The sequence below is a fragment of the Talpa occidentalis genome, unplaced genomic scaffold (assembly GCF_014898055.3).
Source record: "Talpa occidentalis isolate TD23 unplaced genomic scaffold, MPIMG_talOcc4v2.1 talOcc4.7, whole genome shotgun sequence".
Lineage (NCBI taxonomy): Eukaryota > Metazoa > Chordata > Mammalia > Eulipotyphla > Talpidae > Talpa > Talpa occidentalis.
In genome coordinates, this window is record NW_023605083.1 from 85,765,621 (window position 1) to 85,786,729 (window position 21,109).

Consider the following 21,109-nt stretch of genomic DNA (forward strand, 5'->3'; position numbering starts at 1 on the left):
TTGGAGATTGATTTCCCAAGAGTAGAAAGCCCTCATTAGCCACACCAGGGAGGTCAGGGGCACGGTTGTCGCTTCTAATTTGCCCAAATTCAGTGACAACCTCAACTGATTGGTTGATTCCAGCTGCAAGGTGAGGTCTTAGGGCTCCTTGCCCCTGTCTGAGCTGAAATAAGAAAGAAGGCTCCCCTCCCAGGCCCCAGCCAGCCTCTAGCTCCAGCTCAGCCGATGCACACGGAGTTCCCATGTGTACCAGGCCTGTGCTGGGCCCTGCCTTGTGCAGCACAGCACACCTCTCCTGCCGCTCACCTGTCTTGCCATGTGAACTGCAACTTCATTCCACCCACTCTAGATTCCACAGCCTTTGGGGACCTGTGTGAAGTGAGTAGATCTGGGCCCGCCTGCCCTCTCTGACTTCAATAAAGCCCTCCGAGATAACAGTGCTGGCTTTGCTCAGCTCAGGAGCTCTCTCCCAGGGCCCCGTCCACCCCCCAGTGAAGCCTGGGCTCGCAGATGGGGCTGGCTTCCTACTGCTGGTCCAGGAGGAACAACAGTGGAGACTGGGGGAGATGGTGCCAGTGCTCACCACGCAAGGAGGAGTGGCCTCCCGTGCCTCCATGGGCCCTGCAGAGGTTTCTGGGATTCCAGCCCTGGTGAGGGAGTCTAAGGGACAAACCCAAAGGCCAAGAAAGCTGGATCCTGAGGGCATGTGTCAGAGAGGTCAGAGCAAGAGAAGCCAAGATCCAGAGACAGATGGACAGAGATGCAGAGAGGGGAGAATGGAGAGCGAGAGAAAACAGAAAGCAGAAAGAAGAACCAAGACAAACCTAGAACTCCACTTAGAACACGTGGAGACACAAAGACACAGAAGAGAGGGAAAGAGGAGCAGAGGCAGAAACATTCTTTTTAACATCAGGGAGAGGCACAAAGAAACAAAGTAAAAGAAAGACAAAAGCAGGAGACAGAAGAGAGAAAGAGCTGAGGGCAGGGAGCAAATGAAAGCACATATGGATCCCATCAAAAGAGTAGGCAGGTGATATGCACTCATTTTGTTTGATCTCTGCCTTAAATCAGAAGCAATAATCTGTCAGAGAGGAGCAGTACTGAGCACGCACAAGCCAGGTCAGCCTCTTTCCCTTGAGGACCTGAGCCTGGAGCCTTTCTCTTGAGCCAGCAGGGCTGTCCTGGCCCGGAAGAAGCCTACTGCCTGGACTATGCCCTTCCTGTTCTCTCTGGGGTGCCTGGCACACCCCAGCCCCAGCATTTCTATTTGTCTATCATGCCTATCTTAAATTCTACCTCTTCCAGGAAGCCCTCCCTGACTTCTCACCCCAACACTCCCAGGCTCCCCTTCATAGTATCATGTTTCTTTGGTCCTCCAAAGCTGTTCTTATCTTCCAGCTCCCATTCTATCTAGAGCTCCTCAAGCAAGGGCAGGAACACAGGATTTCAATGCTGGTGACCACATCACTATTGATTTAAGGATTCGTCTTCATTATCCGGTGCCTCCTGTCTGTCTGTGAGCCTGAAGGAGAGAGTTAATTAAAATCAATGGTGTATGAATAAACAAGCATAGGAAACACTCCACTCCCCAAATCTCAATTCCCAGCCTGGTCTCAGGTAGCAGCCTGGAAGGGAAACAAGAAAGCTCCCCAGGAAGGCGCCACACCCTCACCCAGCCCTCTGAGGTGGTATTCTGACTGTCTGTCACCTGAGGTCATGAGGCTCAGGGTGGTGGGCACCTGGCAAGCCAGGGGACAGAGGCCCACCCACATCTCCTGAGTTCAGGGTCTGGGAAGGAGGGGGATGGGCTCTGAGCCTCTCTAAGCTGATCCCTATGAGGATAGGCTATCCTTAATACTGTCAAGGCCCTGACTCTCCAGGGGCCATGGAGGTAGTTCCCAAAACAAATGAAGAACCTGTTCTTCCAGCAAAGCCTCTGGTTTGGAAGAAGAGCCCGCCTGAGCAGTGCACTCCCCCCCACCCCCAGGGCCCACTCATCCTGTGTCCATGGCAACTGGCCTCTGACAGCCCCTCCTCCATTAGTCTGTCCCTGGCTCAGGCTGAGGCCACCGGCAGCCTGCCTCATCCCGCTTGAGTGTCCTTGGGGGTGGGGATGGTGGGGAGGCTGTGAGGAGGCTCCCGCTCCATGGAAAAGCCCAGCCTTCTGGAGACACTGCTGGCTCACCGCTGTCTGACCGACCACCCTGCAGTCCTGCTTCTGTGTACAGAGCAGTTTCCTCTCCTGGGGAGCTTTCTTCAGAACGCAGTCAACTAGTATTGACTGATGCCTGGAGCAGCCTCTCCACGGGAACCATTTGGATGGGTTCCTGGGGGATGAATCGGATTCTGATTTTCACAAACCTTACAGACATACAGCTGCTTAAACTTGCAGTGCCTTTTATCCTACTTGATCTTATTTTGGTGGTAGTTATTGTTGTCTCCATTTCACAGTTGAGAAGATTGAGGTTTAGAGAAGTAAAGATGTTTGCTTAGGAGCCTCCATGGCAGAGCCAGAATTCAGCCCTAATGTTGGTATTAAAATGTTCATAGAAATCTTGCTTTCCCACATCTAGACCCCTGCTTCTGACAGGAAGAGGACCCACAGAACCCAGAAAGAGCATGTTGAGGCAGAGTGAACCAGCCTGCCGGGAGGGAAGGATTTTTGAGGGAGCAGAGCTGTTAAGTTGAGGCAGGCCTGTGGGGTGCCCTGCACGCTGGGTAAGGAGAAAAGAACAGGGATCCCAGAGTTAGGTAAGTCTGGGCTCAAATCCAGCTCAGCCTCCAAACAGCGTCTGAAGGCAGCTTGTGCCCTCAACGTGCCATGAAGCACAACTTGGGAATCTCAGCTCCCCTGCAAAGGTGAGTCCTTCCCGATGAGGCTGGCCTGGACACTGAACATGCTGACCCCAGAGGCCGCCCTGTGTTGGGCAGAGTGGGCTGAGAGTGCAGCACACCCCCCTCAAACAAACAGCGCTCATGTTTCAAGCACCTACCATGTGCCAGATACACCTCTGTTATCTGATACGCCCCACAGCAACTCAAGAAGGGACCCATCCTGCGCCCATTTCTTAGGTGAGCCCAAGGAGAGCAAAGAGGTGAAGAGACTGGCCCCACCCAAGTCGCACAGCTGAGAAGCAGCAGCCAGGGCACAATCAGCCTGTCTGACTCGGGCCAGTGCCTCTTCATCAGCCCACACCTCCATCCTGTTGCCTCCAAAGAGCGCTGGACTTGGGGCTCCAGGCCCAACCTATGTACAGGTAGGGCAGCCCCCCTCATCCCAGTAGGGACGGCTCTGCAGCTCTTTCACAGCCGTGCCAGCCTGGTGGGCTGCGTAAGGCAAATGGGGGATTCTGTGCATTCCACGAGGCCTATCTTTCCTTTACATTAAAATTTTTTCTTTTTGTTTTTAGTATGCAAAATTTTCCACCATCTGCTTTGCCTTGGCAGAATGTTTGCTGAAAATATCTCTCTTCCTCTCTAATGCCCATCATTTCTGGGGCTTTGGGAGCTTCCAAGCAGAGCAGCAGCAGCTCACCAGTGCCTCCCAAGTTCTCAGGCTGCCGGCTGTCCTTGTGCTGGGCAGGCAGATGTCGGTAGCCCAAAAGCCACATCTCCCCTGCTCTTAGTCAGAGAGGGTCATTCGGGACTCTCCACTGATGGGACAAAGCTGGCCTAAAAGTGACTCTTAAAATTCAGATCTGGGGCCTCCCCGGTGGCGCAGCGGTTGAGCGCTGGGTTGCGAAGCTGCGCGCGGCCTCTGCGGCGCCGGTTCGATCCCCGGCTGCTCCCCGGCCACCAGAGGAGGGTCCCACATGGCGCGCAGACCTCTCCTGCCGCCCGCTGCTCCCCTCAGCAGTGTGCTTCGGTCCTTCTGCCTGCTCTGCTCCCCGCTCTGGCTCTGGTGAATTCTCTCGCCCTCCCGCGCTTCTGACTGTACCCAGTGCATGTATAAACAAAACAAACAAACAAACCAGCAAACAAATAAATAAAGCATGCCTCTATAAAAAAAAAAAAAAAAAAAAATTCAGATCTGGAGGGCTGTCCAGGCTGGCCTCTGTGTGTGTGTGATAAAACCCAGGGTGGTGCCTGGGGTCACAGAGAGGTGCTGGCAGAGCAGAGTCTGGAAGCAGGTCCCCCAAATCCCAGTGTACGGCTGTGAGGTGAATGGCCCCATCCTGCCCATCCTCTGGACCATCCCAGGCCAGGTGTGTCCACAGAACAACAGCTGCCACACGTGTTCTTTGCAGCAGTAAAGACTTTCCAAAAGGGAAGACTTCCCCCCACCTTCATGTACCAAAACTCTTGAGTTTCCATGGTGACAGTCAAATTGCAAATCCATCCAAGAGTGAGCCAGGGGAGGGGGAAAAAAAAAAGCTGGCCTATCCCCAGAGAAGTAGGCATGGCTGATGCTTGGGCTCTCCACTGCTGATGGTGAGCAGAGTGGGGCAGCCCTTCTGGGGCATGATGGGAAAATCTCTGGGATGCCAGGTTCCCAAGTGAGTGGTCCAGGGGCTCAGGCATTTGGTGGAGAGGGGGGCCGCCTCTTCCTCCCTGCCTCGTGGCAGAGCCCAGCTGAATCCATTTAGTGACACCTCCTTCTTGAGAGGCTATTGGGACAGCCTTCTCCCTGGTGTTTTCCCATCTTCAATCGGAAAAATCAGGCGTGGGCAGAATACAAGCGCTCATCGCTGAGCCAAGCTAGACTCAGCCTTTTGGGAATTAGAGGGGAGCATCAGCCTTCAGACACACTGAGTGTTTTGTTGAGGATGGAAGAGAAAGGGCCAAAAGATTTATGAGCCTAAAAGCTTTGTTAATAGACCTGGAAGATTTATGATCCCAGCTGCTATTCAGGGAGAAAGGTGGCAACAGCAATCGAATGGCAAATTAGCCAAGGTTTGGGTTTTATGGTGACATTTGGAGGGGGAGGAGGAAGAAGAACTTCTTCCCTTGCTGCCGGAGGAAGCTCGGAATATTTGGGTAAATGGCGTTCCCATTGGGCTGTGTCCAGGGATGTTCTTAGCGGTGTTTCTCTGTGTTTATCTCCCACCAACAGTGAGTGCCGAGGACGGCCCGGACACCGCCCATCCCTCTGGCTTGCTGCTTTTTCAGCGGGGTTTATTACAGTGGATCAGAAATGGGACTTGGGTTTGTGTCACAAGGTCCTCTAAGCCGAGGCCTAACTGCAGCTTGAAATGCCAGACACTGAGCAAAGATGCTTAAGCCAAGAGAGACATATCCAGGAGTGAATCCACCCTGTCAGCCAGCTCTTTCTCTGCTCTGTGATGCCTTTGTAAGCTCACTTGTCAGCGGGGGCTCTCTCTGTGGGAGGGCTATGACACTTTGGGGTCTGTAAAAGGAGACAACAGACCAAATAGCTATTACTGTGGAGAGGGAGTTGTTTTTCTAAACCATGTGCAACATTGGCCCCACGAGTGAACAAGGCAAGATGGGCACCTGGCCCGCACCTCCTGGGTTGATTTTCTGGACAGAACATTCCACTCACAACTAAACTCTTCTCCCAGTGAGCACAGCACAGCCTTCCTGCAGTTTTAGCCCACTGCTCCCAGCCACCACTGTGGCAATGTATGACAGATGACAGACAGAGAATAGGTGAAGAAATGGGCTCAAACAGCTTGCCCCTCCGCATAAACCAAGTCCTGGGGCATCCGTTCCCATCGTCTCCTTTTGAGCTCTCAGTATTTGGGAGACTTTGGCATCCAGCCATTTGTACCAAGGGTCCAGGCATTCCTCTACATCATGGAACCCCAGCCCGGCCCCTGCCATTACATAGATCCTGCATAGCAAGAAGGGGGAAGAAACAAATGTTTCAGGTCAGGAAGACTGAATCGATTATTTCCGCCAGAGAGATGGGGAAGCCAGCGTGGAGATCAGTCACTGCACTCTCCACAGGGATTTCCCGCTGCTTAACTCAGGAAGGATGTCCCTAGTCCCCCCTGCTGGAGAGGGGGAGCCAGAAGCCGCCTTGATTCTTTTGCAGTTGCCCTAAGGGAGATCTGGAGAGCTGCTGGCTGCCTCCTGCCCACTCCCACTCCCTTTGTCTGGGGACCCATGGGGTTGGTATTTAGTCAGTGAGTGAGTCAAAGATACATAAGTGCTTGTAAACCTGATGCCCATGAGGTCCAGGCTTAGTGAATTCGTGATCAGAGAAATTCAATCCAGAACCTGAAAAGAAATTGCAAAATAAGCCAGGTCTTTACTTGCATTTCTCAAATACTATAAAGGGGCATGTGTAGCCTCTCTCAGTCCCCATCTCCTTTTAATTCTACCTCACAAAAATCCTAAAGTCTAACACAGAACTCTTCCTTGAGGGCAGGGGAGGGAGAGAAAGTGGCAGAAAAGGTAAATCATTGAGCAGACAGAGGGGAAAGCTGGGAGCAATGGAATTAGCATCACTCTTGCCCCACCCATGTGGAGGGGGTATGTAGGAGAAGCACACCAACCTCATTCCTGATGTGATTCAGCCCCTGCCCTTAAGGAGCCCGGTGGTCTGCTGGGGGAGACACACAAAGTGCTGTCGTAGCAGAAGGCACAGGGCCACTCAGCCAGCCTGGCAGGAGCTATGGGGCGTGGGAGCTTCCTGGGGGACATGGTGTCTGAACTGAGCCAGGAGAGAGCAATGGGCAGGGCATTCAAGACAGAGGGCAGCCAGTCACTGCAGGAGATGATGACCAGCAATTTGTCAGGAGCTCCAAGCATTCTGCGGCTGCAGGAGCCTGGGGTAGGAAAACAGTATGTGCAGGATGAGGTGGAAGTAGGCAAAGGGCAGGTGCTCAGGCTTGACCCTGAAGGTTGTGGGGAACCTCTCTCTCTCTCTCTCTCTCTCTCTCTCTCTCTCTCTCTCTCTCTCTCTCTCTCTCTCTCTCGCTCTCTCTCTCTCTCGCTCTCTCTCTCTCTCTCTCTCTCTCTCTCTCTCTCTCTCTCTCTCTCTCTCTCTCTCTCTCTCTCTCTCTCGCTCTCTCTCTCTCGCTCTCTCTCTCTCAGCCCAGTTAGTCATTTGAGCATCACAAAGTACCTACTGTGTGCCAACCACCTGCCTTGGAAGCATAGGCTTCAGACTCTCTTTGAGCTGAAGTGGTTAGCCTGTGGTTGTTTAGTTAGACCTGTGACCTGTGACTCCCTTAACTGACACAGGCTGAAGGCCTGAAGAATTTCCAGAAGGTTCCAGCTCTAGGTAGAAGCTCCATGGCATAGATTCTGCCATTTCCCCCTCTTCTATACCCACAGTGACTTCCCAACTGACCAGGTTCTTCTCCTGCTGGGCTTTTATGTAGTGTCAGTACTGTTCCCAGTACCCTGCTCCAAAGGGTGGGGTGGGACAGATGAAACCTATTAGCCATCCTATAGATTGATTTTCTTTCCAATCTCCTCTCCCACCAAATGGAGCCCTATGGCACTGAGGTGTTTGGCAGATTGAGTAAGCTCATGCTCGCTGGGCGCCTGGCAGAAAGCATTCAGCGGCTCCTAACCTCCCTCCATAACAGTATTTTGATTCCCTGGTAAGACACACTGACTCCTACCCCATCCGCTGACTGAGTCACTGTGAGAACTGGTTACTGTGATCCCCAGCCTTTCCATGCAGTTGTACTTGTTATTCTAATTACATCATTTAATTAAATGTTCCGTAAGTTGATGAAAAGAGTCAGAAAAGACACAGTTATTTCATTAAAACCAAGACTTTGGAAAGTCTCTCTGGAAGAAGCCACTTGCTTAAAAAAGCTATTGAATTAGGTGTGGGCAGGACAACTGTAAAAAAAAAAAAAAAAAAAAAAAAAAACAGGAGAAAGAAATGGAAAAATAGAGAAGGTTGTGCACTCATCTTCCTTTGCCAGTGTCTTTAAGCTCTGCTCTAATTTAAAGAAACAGAACCTGGGAATCACAGACAACGCAGTGTGGCTGTAGTTTATACATGAAAAGCCGTGTGGGCCCAATCTCAAAGAAGCACCCAAGCCCCACATCAAAGGATTGGCGAATGGATGCACATTTCTATGCTTAAAATTAAAATAGAATGTTTAGCATATGAATATATCCTGTATTATGACTCCCACTGTTGATCAACCAGCCAAATATGGTCCCATTTAGTCCAGAAAAGAGGATTTCTACCACGGTGGGCGTGCACTGCGAGAGCTCCCTCTCCTCCGCTCTCCTGGGATTCCAGCTCCATCAGCCTGGCTCCCTCTCTGCATTCATGAGGCCCCGTGGGAGGGTCTGCCGGCTTGGGGCCCTTGTTCTTCCAGTGGAATCAGGATGGTTAGGACACCGGCTGTGGGGCCAACCTGCTAGGGTTAGAATCCCTGCCTCTCCCCCCGCCCCGCCCCCAGCTATCTTCGACAAGGCCTCAGTTTCCTCACCTGTAAAATGGGGACAGTAGGTCTTGCAGGCTTCTTCTGAAGCGTCCAAATTGGCGTGTGTGCAGCCATCCCTAAGGGTCATTGAGGGCCGGAATCCCCGACTGCTGAGCACTGCCCTGCGTCTCTACAGTCTGGTGCAAACCTCTGAGCAAGGCACTTGTACCAAAGGGGACAGTCAGAGGGAAGGGGTGACATGTGGAGATGACTGATAAGGAGGTTGGGGGGACCCTCCCTGCTGGTCATGCTGAGCCCAAGTCCCAGCATCCTAACACCAGGATTCACCTCTTTGATGACAGAAAGGAGTGTTCCCTGCTCCCCGGGCCATTGTTGCCGGTGTCCAAATACAAGAGCAAGCTGAGGTTCTATGATACTTTGTTCTGAACTAGAGGGAGGCCTGCCCTGGCCCCTCTTTTTGAGATGCCAGCAAGAGGTAGCCAGTAGGGATAACCTCCCATGCTGGTATCTGTCTTTTCCAGTGGTTTCCAGTGACAGTGACAGCGACTCAGATCTCAGCTCCTCCAGCCTGGAGGTCTTGCCCACTGGTGCCAGGGACCTGAAAGGCGACAAACCCTGCAGTGAATCAGGTAAGTGCAGGAAGTACATTTGAGGCCCCAAGTACAGAGCCTTTGTTGCTTCCTTGGCCCACCACTCCCCAACGGGTGTCTCTGGAGCTGTTCAAGATCAGGGAGGAGAAGTAGGCCTGGGGCTGGGGCAACTGGGAGCTACAGTCTTAGCATCACTGAAGGGCAAGGTGGAAAGGGGCTTCTAGGTGTTTGAGGCAGAGGAGGGCAAGGGAACAGGTCTTACAGCCTCCCTGCACCTCCGCCCGCACCCTGACCCCGCCCCAGCTTACTGTCAGCATTCCCCAGATGAGTTCCTTCATAAACGATGAGAGCTGTGGGAATCAGATGCAGAGTCCTTGGACCAGCTCAGCTCTGCCGTGCAGCTACAGTGGGATCGCAAATAATCCCCCCAGGGTTATTTTTCCTTCTGTTTAACACAAATAGGATGGAGGTGGTCTGCAAAGTCCTTCTGAATTTAACATCTGCACTCACCTCTGTGACCCTAAAAGAGGGTTTAACTAGAGCCTTGAGGCTGGTACAGAGGCGATCTGGGGGACATGATTGCCATTCCTTTAAACTCATGAGGGGCCTTCCTGGACAAAGGAGCGTCTTCCCCAGTGTTACTCTGGGGGTTAGCGCTGCAATATTAGGAAGATATTTCAGGGAGACTGATTATCATGCATAAGAAAGCTTTGTAATAAATGCTCCAGACAGGAATGGAATGCCTCAGGGTGCTTTCCTGGGGCCAAGGCTAGATCATCTCCTGCCAGAGCTGATGTGGAAGGAATTCCTGCTAGAATTGTCTAAGTCAGAGCTGGCAAGTGCCTGGTACCTGAACTCCTTCTGCTACACCTGTACCTGTGACAGATCTCACTAGGCGATCTCCATGCTCCTTCCCACAGATCAGCTGTGCCCTCAGATTCCGCCTCAGTGCAGTTTCCTAGTGGGTAGTACTGATAGGCAGGGAGGATATAAGCAGTGACCACTGTGCCCAGACTGGGTGATCTTGGGACCCTTCGGGCTGAAGATTCTATCTTAGAAAAGCGAAAGGAGGGGCCTCCCTGGTGGTGCAGGTGATTGAGCGCCGCACTATGCGGCTGTCTGCAGCCTCCGCAGCGCGGGTTCAATCCCGGCTGGCTGGCGAGAATCCCACATGGTGAGGCGGACCTTTCCTGTCTCGCCCACTGCTCTCCTCAGCAGTGTGTTTCATCAGTCTGCCTGTTCTGCTCCCCACTCTGTCTCTGGTGAATCCTCTCACCCTCCCGCGCATCTGGCCTGTACCCAGCACTTGTATAAATAAAAAATAAATCTTTAAAAAAAAAAAAAGAAAAATGGAAGGAAATGTACCCGCTAGCCTTGGTTTCCAGGGCAGATTTCACATTCTTCCCCTGCTCCCCACCACCATAGTGCATGTCCTCTCCCTCCATACCCTTCTTCAGCTGTGAGCAGGTGGGCGTAGGAGACAGAAGATGGATGCAGCGTCACATCTACACTCTCAGTCAGATGATACCATGTTGGAGTGAAGAATCTTAGTAAAGGCAGCAATTAATTGGGTTAACTGAGACACGTATCCTTCATCCCTACACCCACCTCATTCTCTGAAGTCAGGACAGATGTCATCATTACCAATTGTCATGTCAGTGACTTGACTTGATCTGAGGGCCCATTCGATTGGCTTTATATATTTGGCCTTAGGGTGACGGCATGCTAGGACGTGACAGCCACAAGCAGGTGGGGATGGTATGCCCAGCATCAGGGTTGGGGCAGACACTTCCATAGATGCCCATCACAATTCCAAATGACAAGATGGGAGATCAGCTCCTTGTCGAGCTGAGATCATCTCTGTCTCAGGCTCCGAGCGTTGGCACTGAGATGTTCAGGCCCACACTTGGTCTCTTGCAGGTGGCAACATGGAGTCCCCCAAGATGGGGCTCACCCGCCCACCCAGCCACCTCTCAGGAAGCCAGAGCAGCCTGGCCAGCGAGACAGGGACAGGAACAGGCCCTGCAGACCCCCAGGGGGGCACCCTCCTCCGGCGGGACTCCAAGGGTACTGGTGAGTACCGAGCTACTCCTTCAACCCCACTCACCTCCCTTCCCTCTTCTGTTCCCCTCCCGCAGGGCCCTCCTTTCTCACTCAGTCCTCCAAAGCTGGAGAGTCTTCAGTTCTCCATGTTTACTGAGGGTTGTGCCAGGCACTGGCTCCCAGTCTTCCCAAGCAGCCCCCAGTTAGTTTTGGATAAGGAAGCACCCTTGCTGGACGGTCCCACAAGGACCCGCCTACCCTGCCATCTCTTCCATTTTGTTCCCAAAGATCAAGCTGTCACCAGAAGGATTTTCATCACTGTTCACCTCATAGTGGTCTTTTTTCTCTCTCCCCCAAAGGCAAAAGGCACACCTGGGCAAGTCCCCGCTGACATGGTCTCCAGATGTCCCCTCTGCCTGATCTGGGTAGAGACCTGTTTGGTGCATCTAGCAGGCTTTCCAGTGGAGGAGTTTGAGAGAGAGAGAGAAAGCAAGCTGGAACCAGGCCCTTCCCAGCTCCTTCCTGACCGGACCTGGCCAGCCCTGTGGACGTGACCTCTGACTCAACAAACCAGTGTTTGGGGGGCTGAGCCAGCATCCCCCCACCGGTGCCTTTCTACACCCCTTCTTTCCTGGGATCCCTGTCCCCCTCCCCCAGCCGTTTCATTCAACCATCACCTTTATTTATTGTTCCCCCTCCATCCCCACCCTCTGTCTACCACATTTCTAGTGTAAGTTTGCGTGTTTTATAGGATAGCCTGGAAGGGCCTTCAGATTTTTCTTGTGGGGCCTTCCCACGTGCACTGTGACCTCAGAGGGCACCAAGCAAGACTTTCTCCACATTTGTATTAATGGATGCAGAAATGTGCCCCTGAGCCGTGCCCTTCAGAGCTGACCTTGGCCCCTTGATCTGAGCAGTGACGTCCTCCCTCTACTGTCTCGTTAGGTTTCTTCGGTCCCGGGACTTGCTCAGCCTACCCTCTCCTCCCCTTGTGTAGCTGGGAAGGGTTCGGATGAATACTGTGAGCACTCGTGCAAGAGCAGCCTGCAGCTGAGTCCTGTGGGCACGGGGCTCCCCTCGGCCGTTAATTCACTTCTCTTCAGTAGGTTTGGTTGGGCATGAAAAACACTTTATTCAAAGTACGGGCCAATGGTTCTGGGGAAACCCTTCCCTGAAGAGAGAGAACATGCGTGTTGGTGTCCACATCCTCCCTGCCCCCGCTGCACACTCACCAGACCCCATGCCCGAAGGGCTTGCCTCTCTACACGCTCTCAGGCCTGCACCATTAACTCTTTTGCCCTTGCTCCTGGCAGACATAAAAAAACTCAATGTTTCCCTGTGAGAGGTTATGCTTCAAAATAAAAACAATAAAGATTAGAATTTGCATTGAGCCAGTGAGTTGATCAAAAGACCAAAATCACTTACATTTCTGTGCTGCATTAATAAGAAACAGATGGAAAAAACGTGGCACATTAATATGCTGGAATACTTCCTGAGCCACTGTAAAAGGAATGAGCCACATCTATGTGTGTTGAAATTGCTCACCAACCTAACGTTGAGCAAAAAATAAAAAAAGAGGCCATTTATGTTTAAAGAGAGATTCAAGCATACATGCAAGTAATCACACTGAGTTTTTACAAATTCATATGTACATATGTAAAAGTATTTTTTATTTTTTTATTTTTTTTTTAATAAATTTTATTGTTATATTCCCCATACAATTGTAGCCCCCCCATTCTGACCCCAATCCCTCCCCTCCCACCCCCGCCCCCTAAAAGTGTCTCTGGTTCATAGTTTTTTGTTGATTTTGATTTTCACTTTCTTATAGTTATTCATTTTCCTGGTCCCTTATTTAAGTTTTCTAGATTCCTGCTATGAGTGAGACCATCCGGTATTTTTCTTTTTCTTTTTGGCTTATTTCGCTGAGCATGATCCCTTCCAGCGCCATCCATGTTGCTGCAAATTGCATGTGTTTATCTTTTTTGAATGCTGAGTAATATTCCATGGTATATATGTACCACATCTTCTTGATCCAGTCATCTATTTTTGGGCATTTGGGTTGTTTCCAAAGCTTAGCTATTGTAAACAGTGCTGCTATAAACATAGGGGTGCAGGTGTTCTTTGGAATGGATGTTTCTGTGTCCTTTGGGTAAATACCTAGGAGTGGAATTGCTGGATCATATGGAAGCTCTATGTTTAGTAGGTCCAGAAATCTCCATACAGCTTTCCACAGTGGTTGGACCAGTTTGCACTCCCACCAACAGTGCAGAAGAGTTCCTTTTTCTCCACACCCTCGCCAACATTTGTTGTTGCTAGTTTTTTTAATATGTGCCATTCTCACTGGTGTAAGATGGTATCTCATGGTAGTTTTGATTTGCATTTCCCTGATGACAAGTGATGTTGAACATTTTTTCATATGCCTGTTGGCCATTTGCATTTCCTCTTCAGAGAAGTTTCTTTTAAGCTCTTCTGCCCATTTTTTGACTGGATTATTTTCTTTGTTGTTGTTGAGTCTCATCAGCTCTTTGCAGATTTTTGTGATCAGTCCTTTATCATTAGTGTTGGGTGCAAAAATGTTCTCCCAGTTGGTGGGGTTTCTCTTTGTTTTTGTTATTGTCTCTGTAAAAGTATTTTTTAAATGGATGAGGACTCCCGGTTAGAGATGACAGACTGAACACATTCAGATTTCCTTTGACCCCCATCCAAAACCCCACCAAAATGACATATGGGAATGAAAATGGCAGAAACCACAAAGACAAAAAGGACTGGAGAAGAGGTGGCAATGGGTAAGAGAGATCTGAAAACTTTGGAAGATGCAAGTATAGAACTTGCTCCCTCACTCCCCAGAATGTCTGCAAGGAAGGAAGTCCACCACGAACTAGACCATTTGCTCTACAGACTCCCCCAAATAGTTTACTCCCCGCCAGATATTCACTACGGTAGAAATACAGGCTAGGTCTGAAAATAGTGTTGGCTGAAAGAAGTTATTAGATCCCCTAAGTCCCTACTCCCAGCCTACATGGCCTGTGGACTGCCCTTCCCTACCCTGACCCTGGTAGAAGACAGGCTTATTGCTGATAAAGGCTGAGCTAGAAAGATTTTGGATTAGGGAACCTGAGCTCAGGCAAAGACAGGTGAGGGATGGTTAATGGGGAAATCCTCATCCCCCCTCCCCTGCTAACACCTGAGGCTATTCCACTCACCCCCAAAGCAGGACATTATTGAATTTCTCTGGGAAACTGACCAAAGAGATCGATAGATACTGACTGACATGGCCATTCCTCCATCTCTCGGCCATCGCCATGGCACCAGCTGGCAGCCCAGCCTGAATGTGCAGAGCTTCCTATCGGCTCTGCTGTGCTGCATTCAGAATGGGAACAGGGCACCAGCATTTGACCAAAACCAACAACCGAAAATACAGAGACTCCAAGAAAGAGATCAGAGAGTGACCCTGTGACAATATTGCTCCCATGAAGCAGGGAAAGAACGTTTGTTTTTTTGTTTTAAAGAGGCATGTATTATTTATTTATTTGTTTGTTTGTTTGTTTATACAAGCACTGGGTATAGTCAGAAGCGCGGGAGGGTGAGAGAATTCACCAGAGCCAGAGCAGGGAGCAGAGCAGGCAGAAGGACCGAGGTACACTGCTGAGGGGAGCAGCGGGTGGCAGGAGAGGTCTGCGCGCCATGTGGGACCCTCCTCCGGTGGCCGGGGAGCAGCTGGGGATCGAACCGGCGCCGCAGAGGCCGCGGGCAGCTTCGCAACCCAGCGCTCAACTTCTGCGCCACCGGGGAGGCCCGAAAGAACATTTGTTTTTTTTTAAGAAAGTATTAAAGCTCTTCAAAAGTAAAACTATAACAGCAGAAATTTTAAAATGCATGAAAGGATGGAAGATTAATTGAGAAAAAAATCTCCCAGAAAGCAAAATACAAAAACAAAGAGGTATAAAAAGTAAGAAGGGAAAAAAATCAAGAAATTTCAACCACCAAATGATCAGATCAGTATACAGAAGGTCCAACTTCCAGCTAACAAGGATTTCAAACTGAGAAACAGAAAATAGAGGAGAGGAAACTAGAAGAAATGATAGAAGAATATTTCCCAGGACTGAAGGAAATGATCTTCCGTAGAGAAAAAACCCACCAAAAGCCGGGTGCAGGGACACGGAGCTCCACCATGTGTGGTGTGGGCCGCCAGAGCAGCTGCGCAGCAGAACCTGTAGTGAAGATGCACATCCCCACCCCACAGCAGTGCAGGACCCAACACCCCAGTCTTCGAAAACAGATCTCACTCACCAGGTCTGAACCAGGGGTGTGTACATCTAACGAGCTCCCCAGATGACGCCAATGTGCTGCCAGAGAGACCCACTTGCTTGTAGGAACTCTTTTTTTTTTTTTTTAAGGATTTATTTTTATTTATTTATACAAGCACTGCTGGGTACAGTCAGAAGCGCGGGAGGTGAGAGAATTCACCAGAGCCAGAGCGGGAAGCACAACAGGCAGAAGCACCGAAGTACACTGCTGAGGGGAGCAGCGGGCGGCAGGAGAGGTCTGTGCGCCATGTGGGACCCTCCTCCGGTGGCCGGGGAGCAGCCAGGGATCGAACCGGCGCTGCAGAGGCTGCGGGCAGCTTCGCAACCCAGCGCTCAACCGCTGCGCCACCGGGGAGGCCCTAGAAACTCTTCTATGCAGGATCCAGGAGGCATGCACAATATGTTTAGGGCAGTACCTTTTTATTTATTTTTTTTTAAAGATTTATTTATTTGTTTGTTTGTTTATACATGCACTGGGTACAGTCAGAAGCGCGGGAGGGTGAGAGAATTCACCAGAGCCAGAGCGGAGAACAGAACAGGCAGACTGACGAAATACACTGCTGAGGGGAGCAGCGGACGGCAGGAGAGGTCTGCGCGCCATGTGGGACCCTCGCCAGTGGCCGGGGATTGAACCGGCGCTGCAGAGGCTATGGGCAGCTTCGCAGCCCAGCGCTCAACAGCTGCACCACCAGGGAAGGCCCCGGCAGTACCTTTTTATTAGCTCAAAACTGGAAACAACCTAAATACCGTGAACAGAAGAATAGGTACATAAATTGTGAGGCTGTCATGTGTCACTTAATAATAATTCCATCAGAAGGACTTCATACACCACAGTGGGCCCAATAGGCCACCCCATCTACCTGGCTGTGTACTCGGCTCTACCGCTGGGTTTGTGTAATAGCACACCCTGGCATTCACAGAATGAGGAAATTTCCTAATGATACATTTCTTAGAATGTATCCCTGTTGTTAAACCACATGGGACTGTAATCAAACAATGAGTTGAATATTATATGGTGAAAATGAATGGCCGCACAGCCTAGGTGAGGCTTACAATGCTGAGCCAAGAACAGATGGCAGAAAAATACATTATAACACCATCTGCATGGAGATTTTTAAAACATGCAAAGATGTTATATATTAACATATATTTTATGCAGTGAAAGAAGAAAGAAATGCATAGGAAGGATCAACACATTCAGGATACATCTTAAGAAGAGGCGTGCAATTAAAGAGGGCCTTCAACTTTATTACTTAAGCTCAGTAATGGATAGATAGATGAGCTCATAATTCTTACAATATCTCATTATAGTATTTTTAGAAGTCTGAAATATTTCAAAATAAAAAACTTAAGCTACTATATAGTATGCCTTCATGTTTATGAAATTTCAGGCACCAGGAGAAAGAAAAAAATCGTAAAACCTTCCAAAGGAAAAAATAAAGTTCATACACCAAACATCAGGGATTAAAATGGCATTGAAATTCTCAAAGCAGATTTCGAAGCCAGAACATAATGAAGAAGTAACTTCTGAATTCTGAAATGATTTCTGATCTAGATTTATATCCAGCCAGATCTCAATCTTGCTAGGATGAAGATATTTTCAGATATCCATGTGTGTGTGTTTTTTTTAATTTACCTCCCACACACTCTCAGGCAGCTACTAGAGGATGTGCTCCAACCAAACAAGGGAGAAAACAGGAAAGAGGATACAGGGGACACAGTTGGAGATCCAACACTGGAAAGGGGCAAAGAGCATCCTCAGGATGATGGGTGCCGTGGCTATGCAGCTGGGCCAGACACCAAGGCCTCCAGTCTAGGCTGGAACGTGAGGACGGAAGAGACAGTCAAGCATCAGAAGCAGATGTGTGTAGGGGAGATTGTGTATATCATATTATTCTACATCATGATATGTATGTGTGTGTGTGTGTGTGTGTGTGTGACATAAAATTGAAGAATTGAGAAATAGAATCAGCATGAGATTTATCTTCAATGGTAAACGCCAACAGAAGTAGCTAGAAAGTTCTAAGGGTTGCCTAGAGAAGGACTTAAGGGGTTGGGGGAACTAAGGGATTGCTGCTCTGTGTATTAACTTAGGACAGCTGTCCTTTCTCAACTATATACTGCATTAGGTTTCTAACAATGACTTTTTTCCATGGAAAATGCATATCAAAATTAAGGCGTATAGAAATGACTTGATTAGCGCTAAACACCAGCTAACCCACATAATCCTGAAAGAGGCAGCAGGTAGAAAACGCATGAACTTTGGACACCTGGGATTTCAAAGCCCAGGTCCACCACTAAGTACCAGATATTACGGGTGCTTCTGGATGCCTCATTTTTCTCATCTGTAAAATGGAGATAACACCTCCTTCACAAGATTATTGTGAAAATTGAAAGCCATAAAGTACAAGTAAGACCCTGCCACTTTGCGCAGCACAACATCAGCCCAGCTACCAGCTCTGACTCTTGTAGAATCCAGCTGTGACACAGCCCAGGAGTTGTGCGGGTGACATAAGAACATGAGTGCAGTGGCTGCTTGGCCTGGGCCGCAGCACATACTCATGGTGTCCCACTGGGAGTCATGGTGCTCACCTCAAGTCATTCTCTGTCTGGTATTGACTGAGCAGCTGCTGGGTGTCTAGTAGGTGTGAGAGGCAGGTCTTCCGTGGCAGACAAAACAATTGTAGCCCTGCCCTCTGCCGCATCCAAATCACCCAGTGGGCTTGCTAAAGCCAAGATCACTGCTTGAGCAAAGGTCGGGCACAAGGGCTGAGCATGTCCATATTAAACTTTCCAGTGATGCTGATGTTTCCCTTTGGGAGACCACAGTTTGAGAATCACTGCTGTAATGAAGCCAGTTTACCTGCAGCTTCTTGAGCTGACATCCCTAGACTGGCTCAGGCAGGGGAGCAACGTGCTGGTGAGGAGGACAGGCTAGCTGGGGTGAGGCCAAGGGAATAAACCTCAGCTTCCAGGTGACTCCTCTGGACCAAGTCCTGCCGCCATGTCCCATCTCAGCACAGATGTTTTCCTCCCAGCTGTTTTCAGCCCTCGAGAAAAGAGCATCCATAGGCCCAGCAGGTGAGAACCATTCTACCCACAAAGCAGGAAGGGGTGGGGGGAGTTTCATCTTTTCCAAATGAGAAAATGTCCACTTTCTGGCATTGCACTTGAGGTTCCCAAAGGCTGGCAGTCTGTTCCTGCCCGTTCCTGCCTCTCCTGTGAACTGTCTCCGTGTTTCTGCCCGAGTGCAGGTGCAGTCAGCCATGAAGAGGGAGGCTGCCCATCAAGGACTCCAGGCAGCTCTCCTTGCTTCCTGCCACCCGCCTCCTCACATGGCTTTGTTTGCGGACAACAAACAGAACCCTTGATTCCACTGATGGGCCAGGGCTAGGAAGAGAGGAAGCATTTTGCTGTGTAATAACCAACACAGCCACCATTTTTTGAGTATGCACCTGCTACGATCTTTAGGGATCCTCACCCACCTATCAGACAGACACTTCTATTGTTCCCATTTTACAGAAGAGGAAACTGAGGCCCAGAAAGGTCAAAAGAACCCGCATGTGAATGCAGGCAGGGCCAGCAGATGCTGAAGACCCTGCCCGGTGCAGGCCAGGGGATTCTGAATGTGGAAGGAAACAGGCGCAGGCAGCACAGATGGAAACTTCTAGATGAATAAGGTAAAGTCAACCCCTTGTCCACTGCTAGTGTAACTAATGAAAATAAAGCCCAGGTACTGCACAGGGACTTTGCCTCCCTGTTGGGCACCGACTTGTGCCCATGGCCCAGTGTGAAAACGCCCGGTGTCTCAGGAATCCTTCTCAAAGGGTGGGTTCAAGGGAGCAGGTGTCTTTCCAGGTCATGTGTGGGCAGGAGTAGGGGTGATTGGGCTTGGAGGGTTTCCCGGAGATTCCATCAATCAAGTCGCCTCTTGGGATCTTCCAAACCATGGTGGTGGGAGCTTGTCCCCAAACTCCAGGAGGGGAACTGCAATTCTACATCCCCCCGCGCCTCTCCTGGCCCCCTGCAAAAGCCTTATCTTCCGTACCACCTGCCTTTCTTTTTTTCATTATGATAACATGTGCATAATCTAAATTGACCCTCTGAACCATTCCTAAGTGTACAGTTCACTGACAGTAAGTACATTCACACTGTTGTGTAGCCATCACCACCATCTGTCTCCAGAACTCATCTTTTTTTTTTAAGATTTATTTATGCATACAAGAGCTGGGGTGTAGGCCAGAGGTGCGGAGGTTGGGGGTGGTGGTGAGAGGATTCACTAGAGACACAGTGGGAAGCAGACAGGCAGATTTGCTGAAATACACTGCTGAGGGGAGCAGCGGGTGAGACAGGAGAGGTCTGCTGCGCCATGTGGGTCACCTCCCTGGCCAGGGATCAAACTCATGCTGCAGTGGCTGCTGATAGCTTTACAGTGCTGAGACTTAACGCTTTGTGCCACCAGGGAGGCTCCTCCAGAACTTTCTTATCTTCCCACAGTGAAACTCTGTGCCCTTTAACCACTGACTCCTCCCTCCCTCAGCCCCTGTAACCAGCATTCTGCTCGGTGTGTGGCTTATTTCACTTAGGGTGTTTTTAGGGTCCACCCTAGTAACACGTCCAGATTTCATTCCATGTTATGACTGCATAATCCTCTGTTGTATGGCTGCTTCACATTTTGTTTGTTCATCTGTTGATGGACATTTGGGTTATTTCCATTTGTTGACTGTTGTGAATTGTGCTGTCAACATTGGCATATAAATATCTGTTTGAGGCCCCGCTTTCACTTCTTTGGGGTGTAGACTGAGAAGTGGGGTTGCTGGATTATGCAGATATTCTGCATCTAACTGTTCTTCACAACAGCAATACCATTTTCCACCAGGGCCTGCCTTTCCTTGTAAAGCAAGATTCGGTCCTCGGTGCAGGGCAGGGGAGCAGCAATTACCCTGGGGCTTCAGCTGCTCCCTCAGGGCTGGAAGCCCTCTGGCCTTATGCTGACATCAGCCGTAAATGACCCACACTGGCCCAAGCTCACTTTACTGCTCTGCTGTCACTGTCTGGAGATGCTAACAACTTCGAACTAAGAACCTGCAGTTTTACTTTGCACCAGGACCAGAAAATCACGTCACTGATCCTAGGTGACCTGGCAGTTCTTTCTGGGCACAGAGTCTGCAGGTAGTATCCACAGTCAAGGCCTGACTGGAAGAGTCCTCAGACTCTGTTGAGGGACAGTCAGGAGTGGAGGCCAGAGCCCCTGAATGGCATCTGGGGACATGGGTACTCACCCTGGTCCTGTCACCAGCTCTCTGCACTTGTCACTCCACATCCGTTATTTGAGAGATCTGGACTAAATAGAGAGTTTTCTAATGGTGCTCCCCAGAGCTCCCAACAATGAGGTGGGGAATGGGATACCCCAGGGGCAGTTTGGGATCCACTGTCAGCGTAGGGGCTTCCCTCGACTGGCCTGCTCCTTGGCTCCACAGCAGGAAAGAGACTGAGGGGCTGAAACCAGGCCTGTCTGGATCGTCCACCCCAGCATTCCCCACCCTACCCTCTGCCTCTGAGGAGGGAGAAGTCAATGGCATGAGGTAAGCAGGTAGTGGGCCCAGCTGCTGGAGAGGTGCCCCAGATACCAGCCAGAAATGCACTGGGAGGACACACACACACACACACCCCTTCAGTGCACACACACACAAAGATTCAACCGTTTAACAAAATGTGTGTGACGAGTCAGTAAAAACTGCTCATCCAGGTACTTACAAAGGCCTTTCTGCACAGAGGAGGGATGCCCCCCAAAAAATATCTGGCACTGGCCTTGTGCAGAGCACTTGGGGAGAGGAACTCTATG

The 21,109-nt window shown here is 50.2% G+C and overlaps 1 protein-coding gene across 4 annotated transcripts in view; it reads left to right on the plus strand.

The window, feature by feature from the left end:
- Positions 1–12,619, plus strand: part of RPH3AL (rabphilin 3A like (without C2 domains)) — a 128,545-nt gene extending 115,926 nt beyond the window's left edge. For all 4 annotated transcript variants that reach the window (XM_037494362.2, XM_037494361.2, XM_037494359.2 and 1 more), the window contains 3 exons: positions 8,846–8,953; positions 10,835–10,987; positions 11,317–12,619. In XM_037494362.2, the coding sequence (XP_037350259.1) occupies positions 8,846–8,953; positions 10,835–10,987; positions 11,317–11,348 (293 nt within the window). In that variant the 3' untranslated portion in view covers positions 11,349–12,619. The remainder of the gene's footprint in view (positions 1–8,845; positions 8,954–10,834; positions 10,988–11,316) is intronic.
- Positions 12,620–21,109: the final 8,490 nt, after the last annotated feature.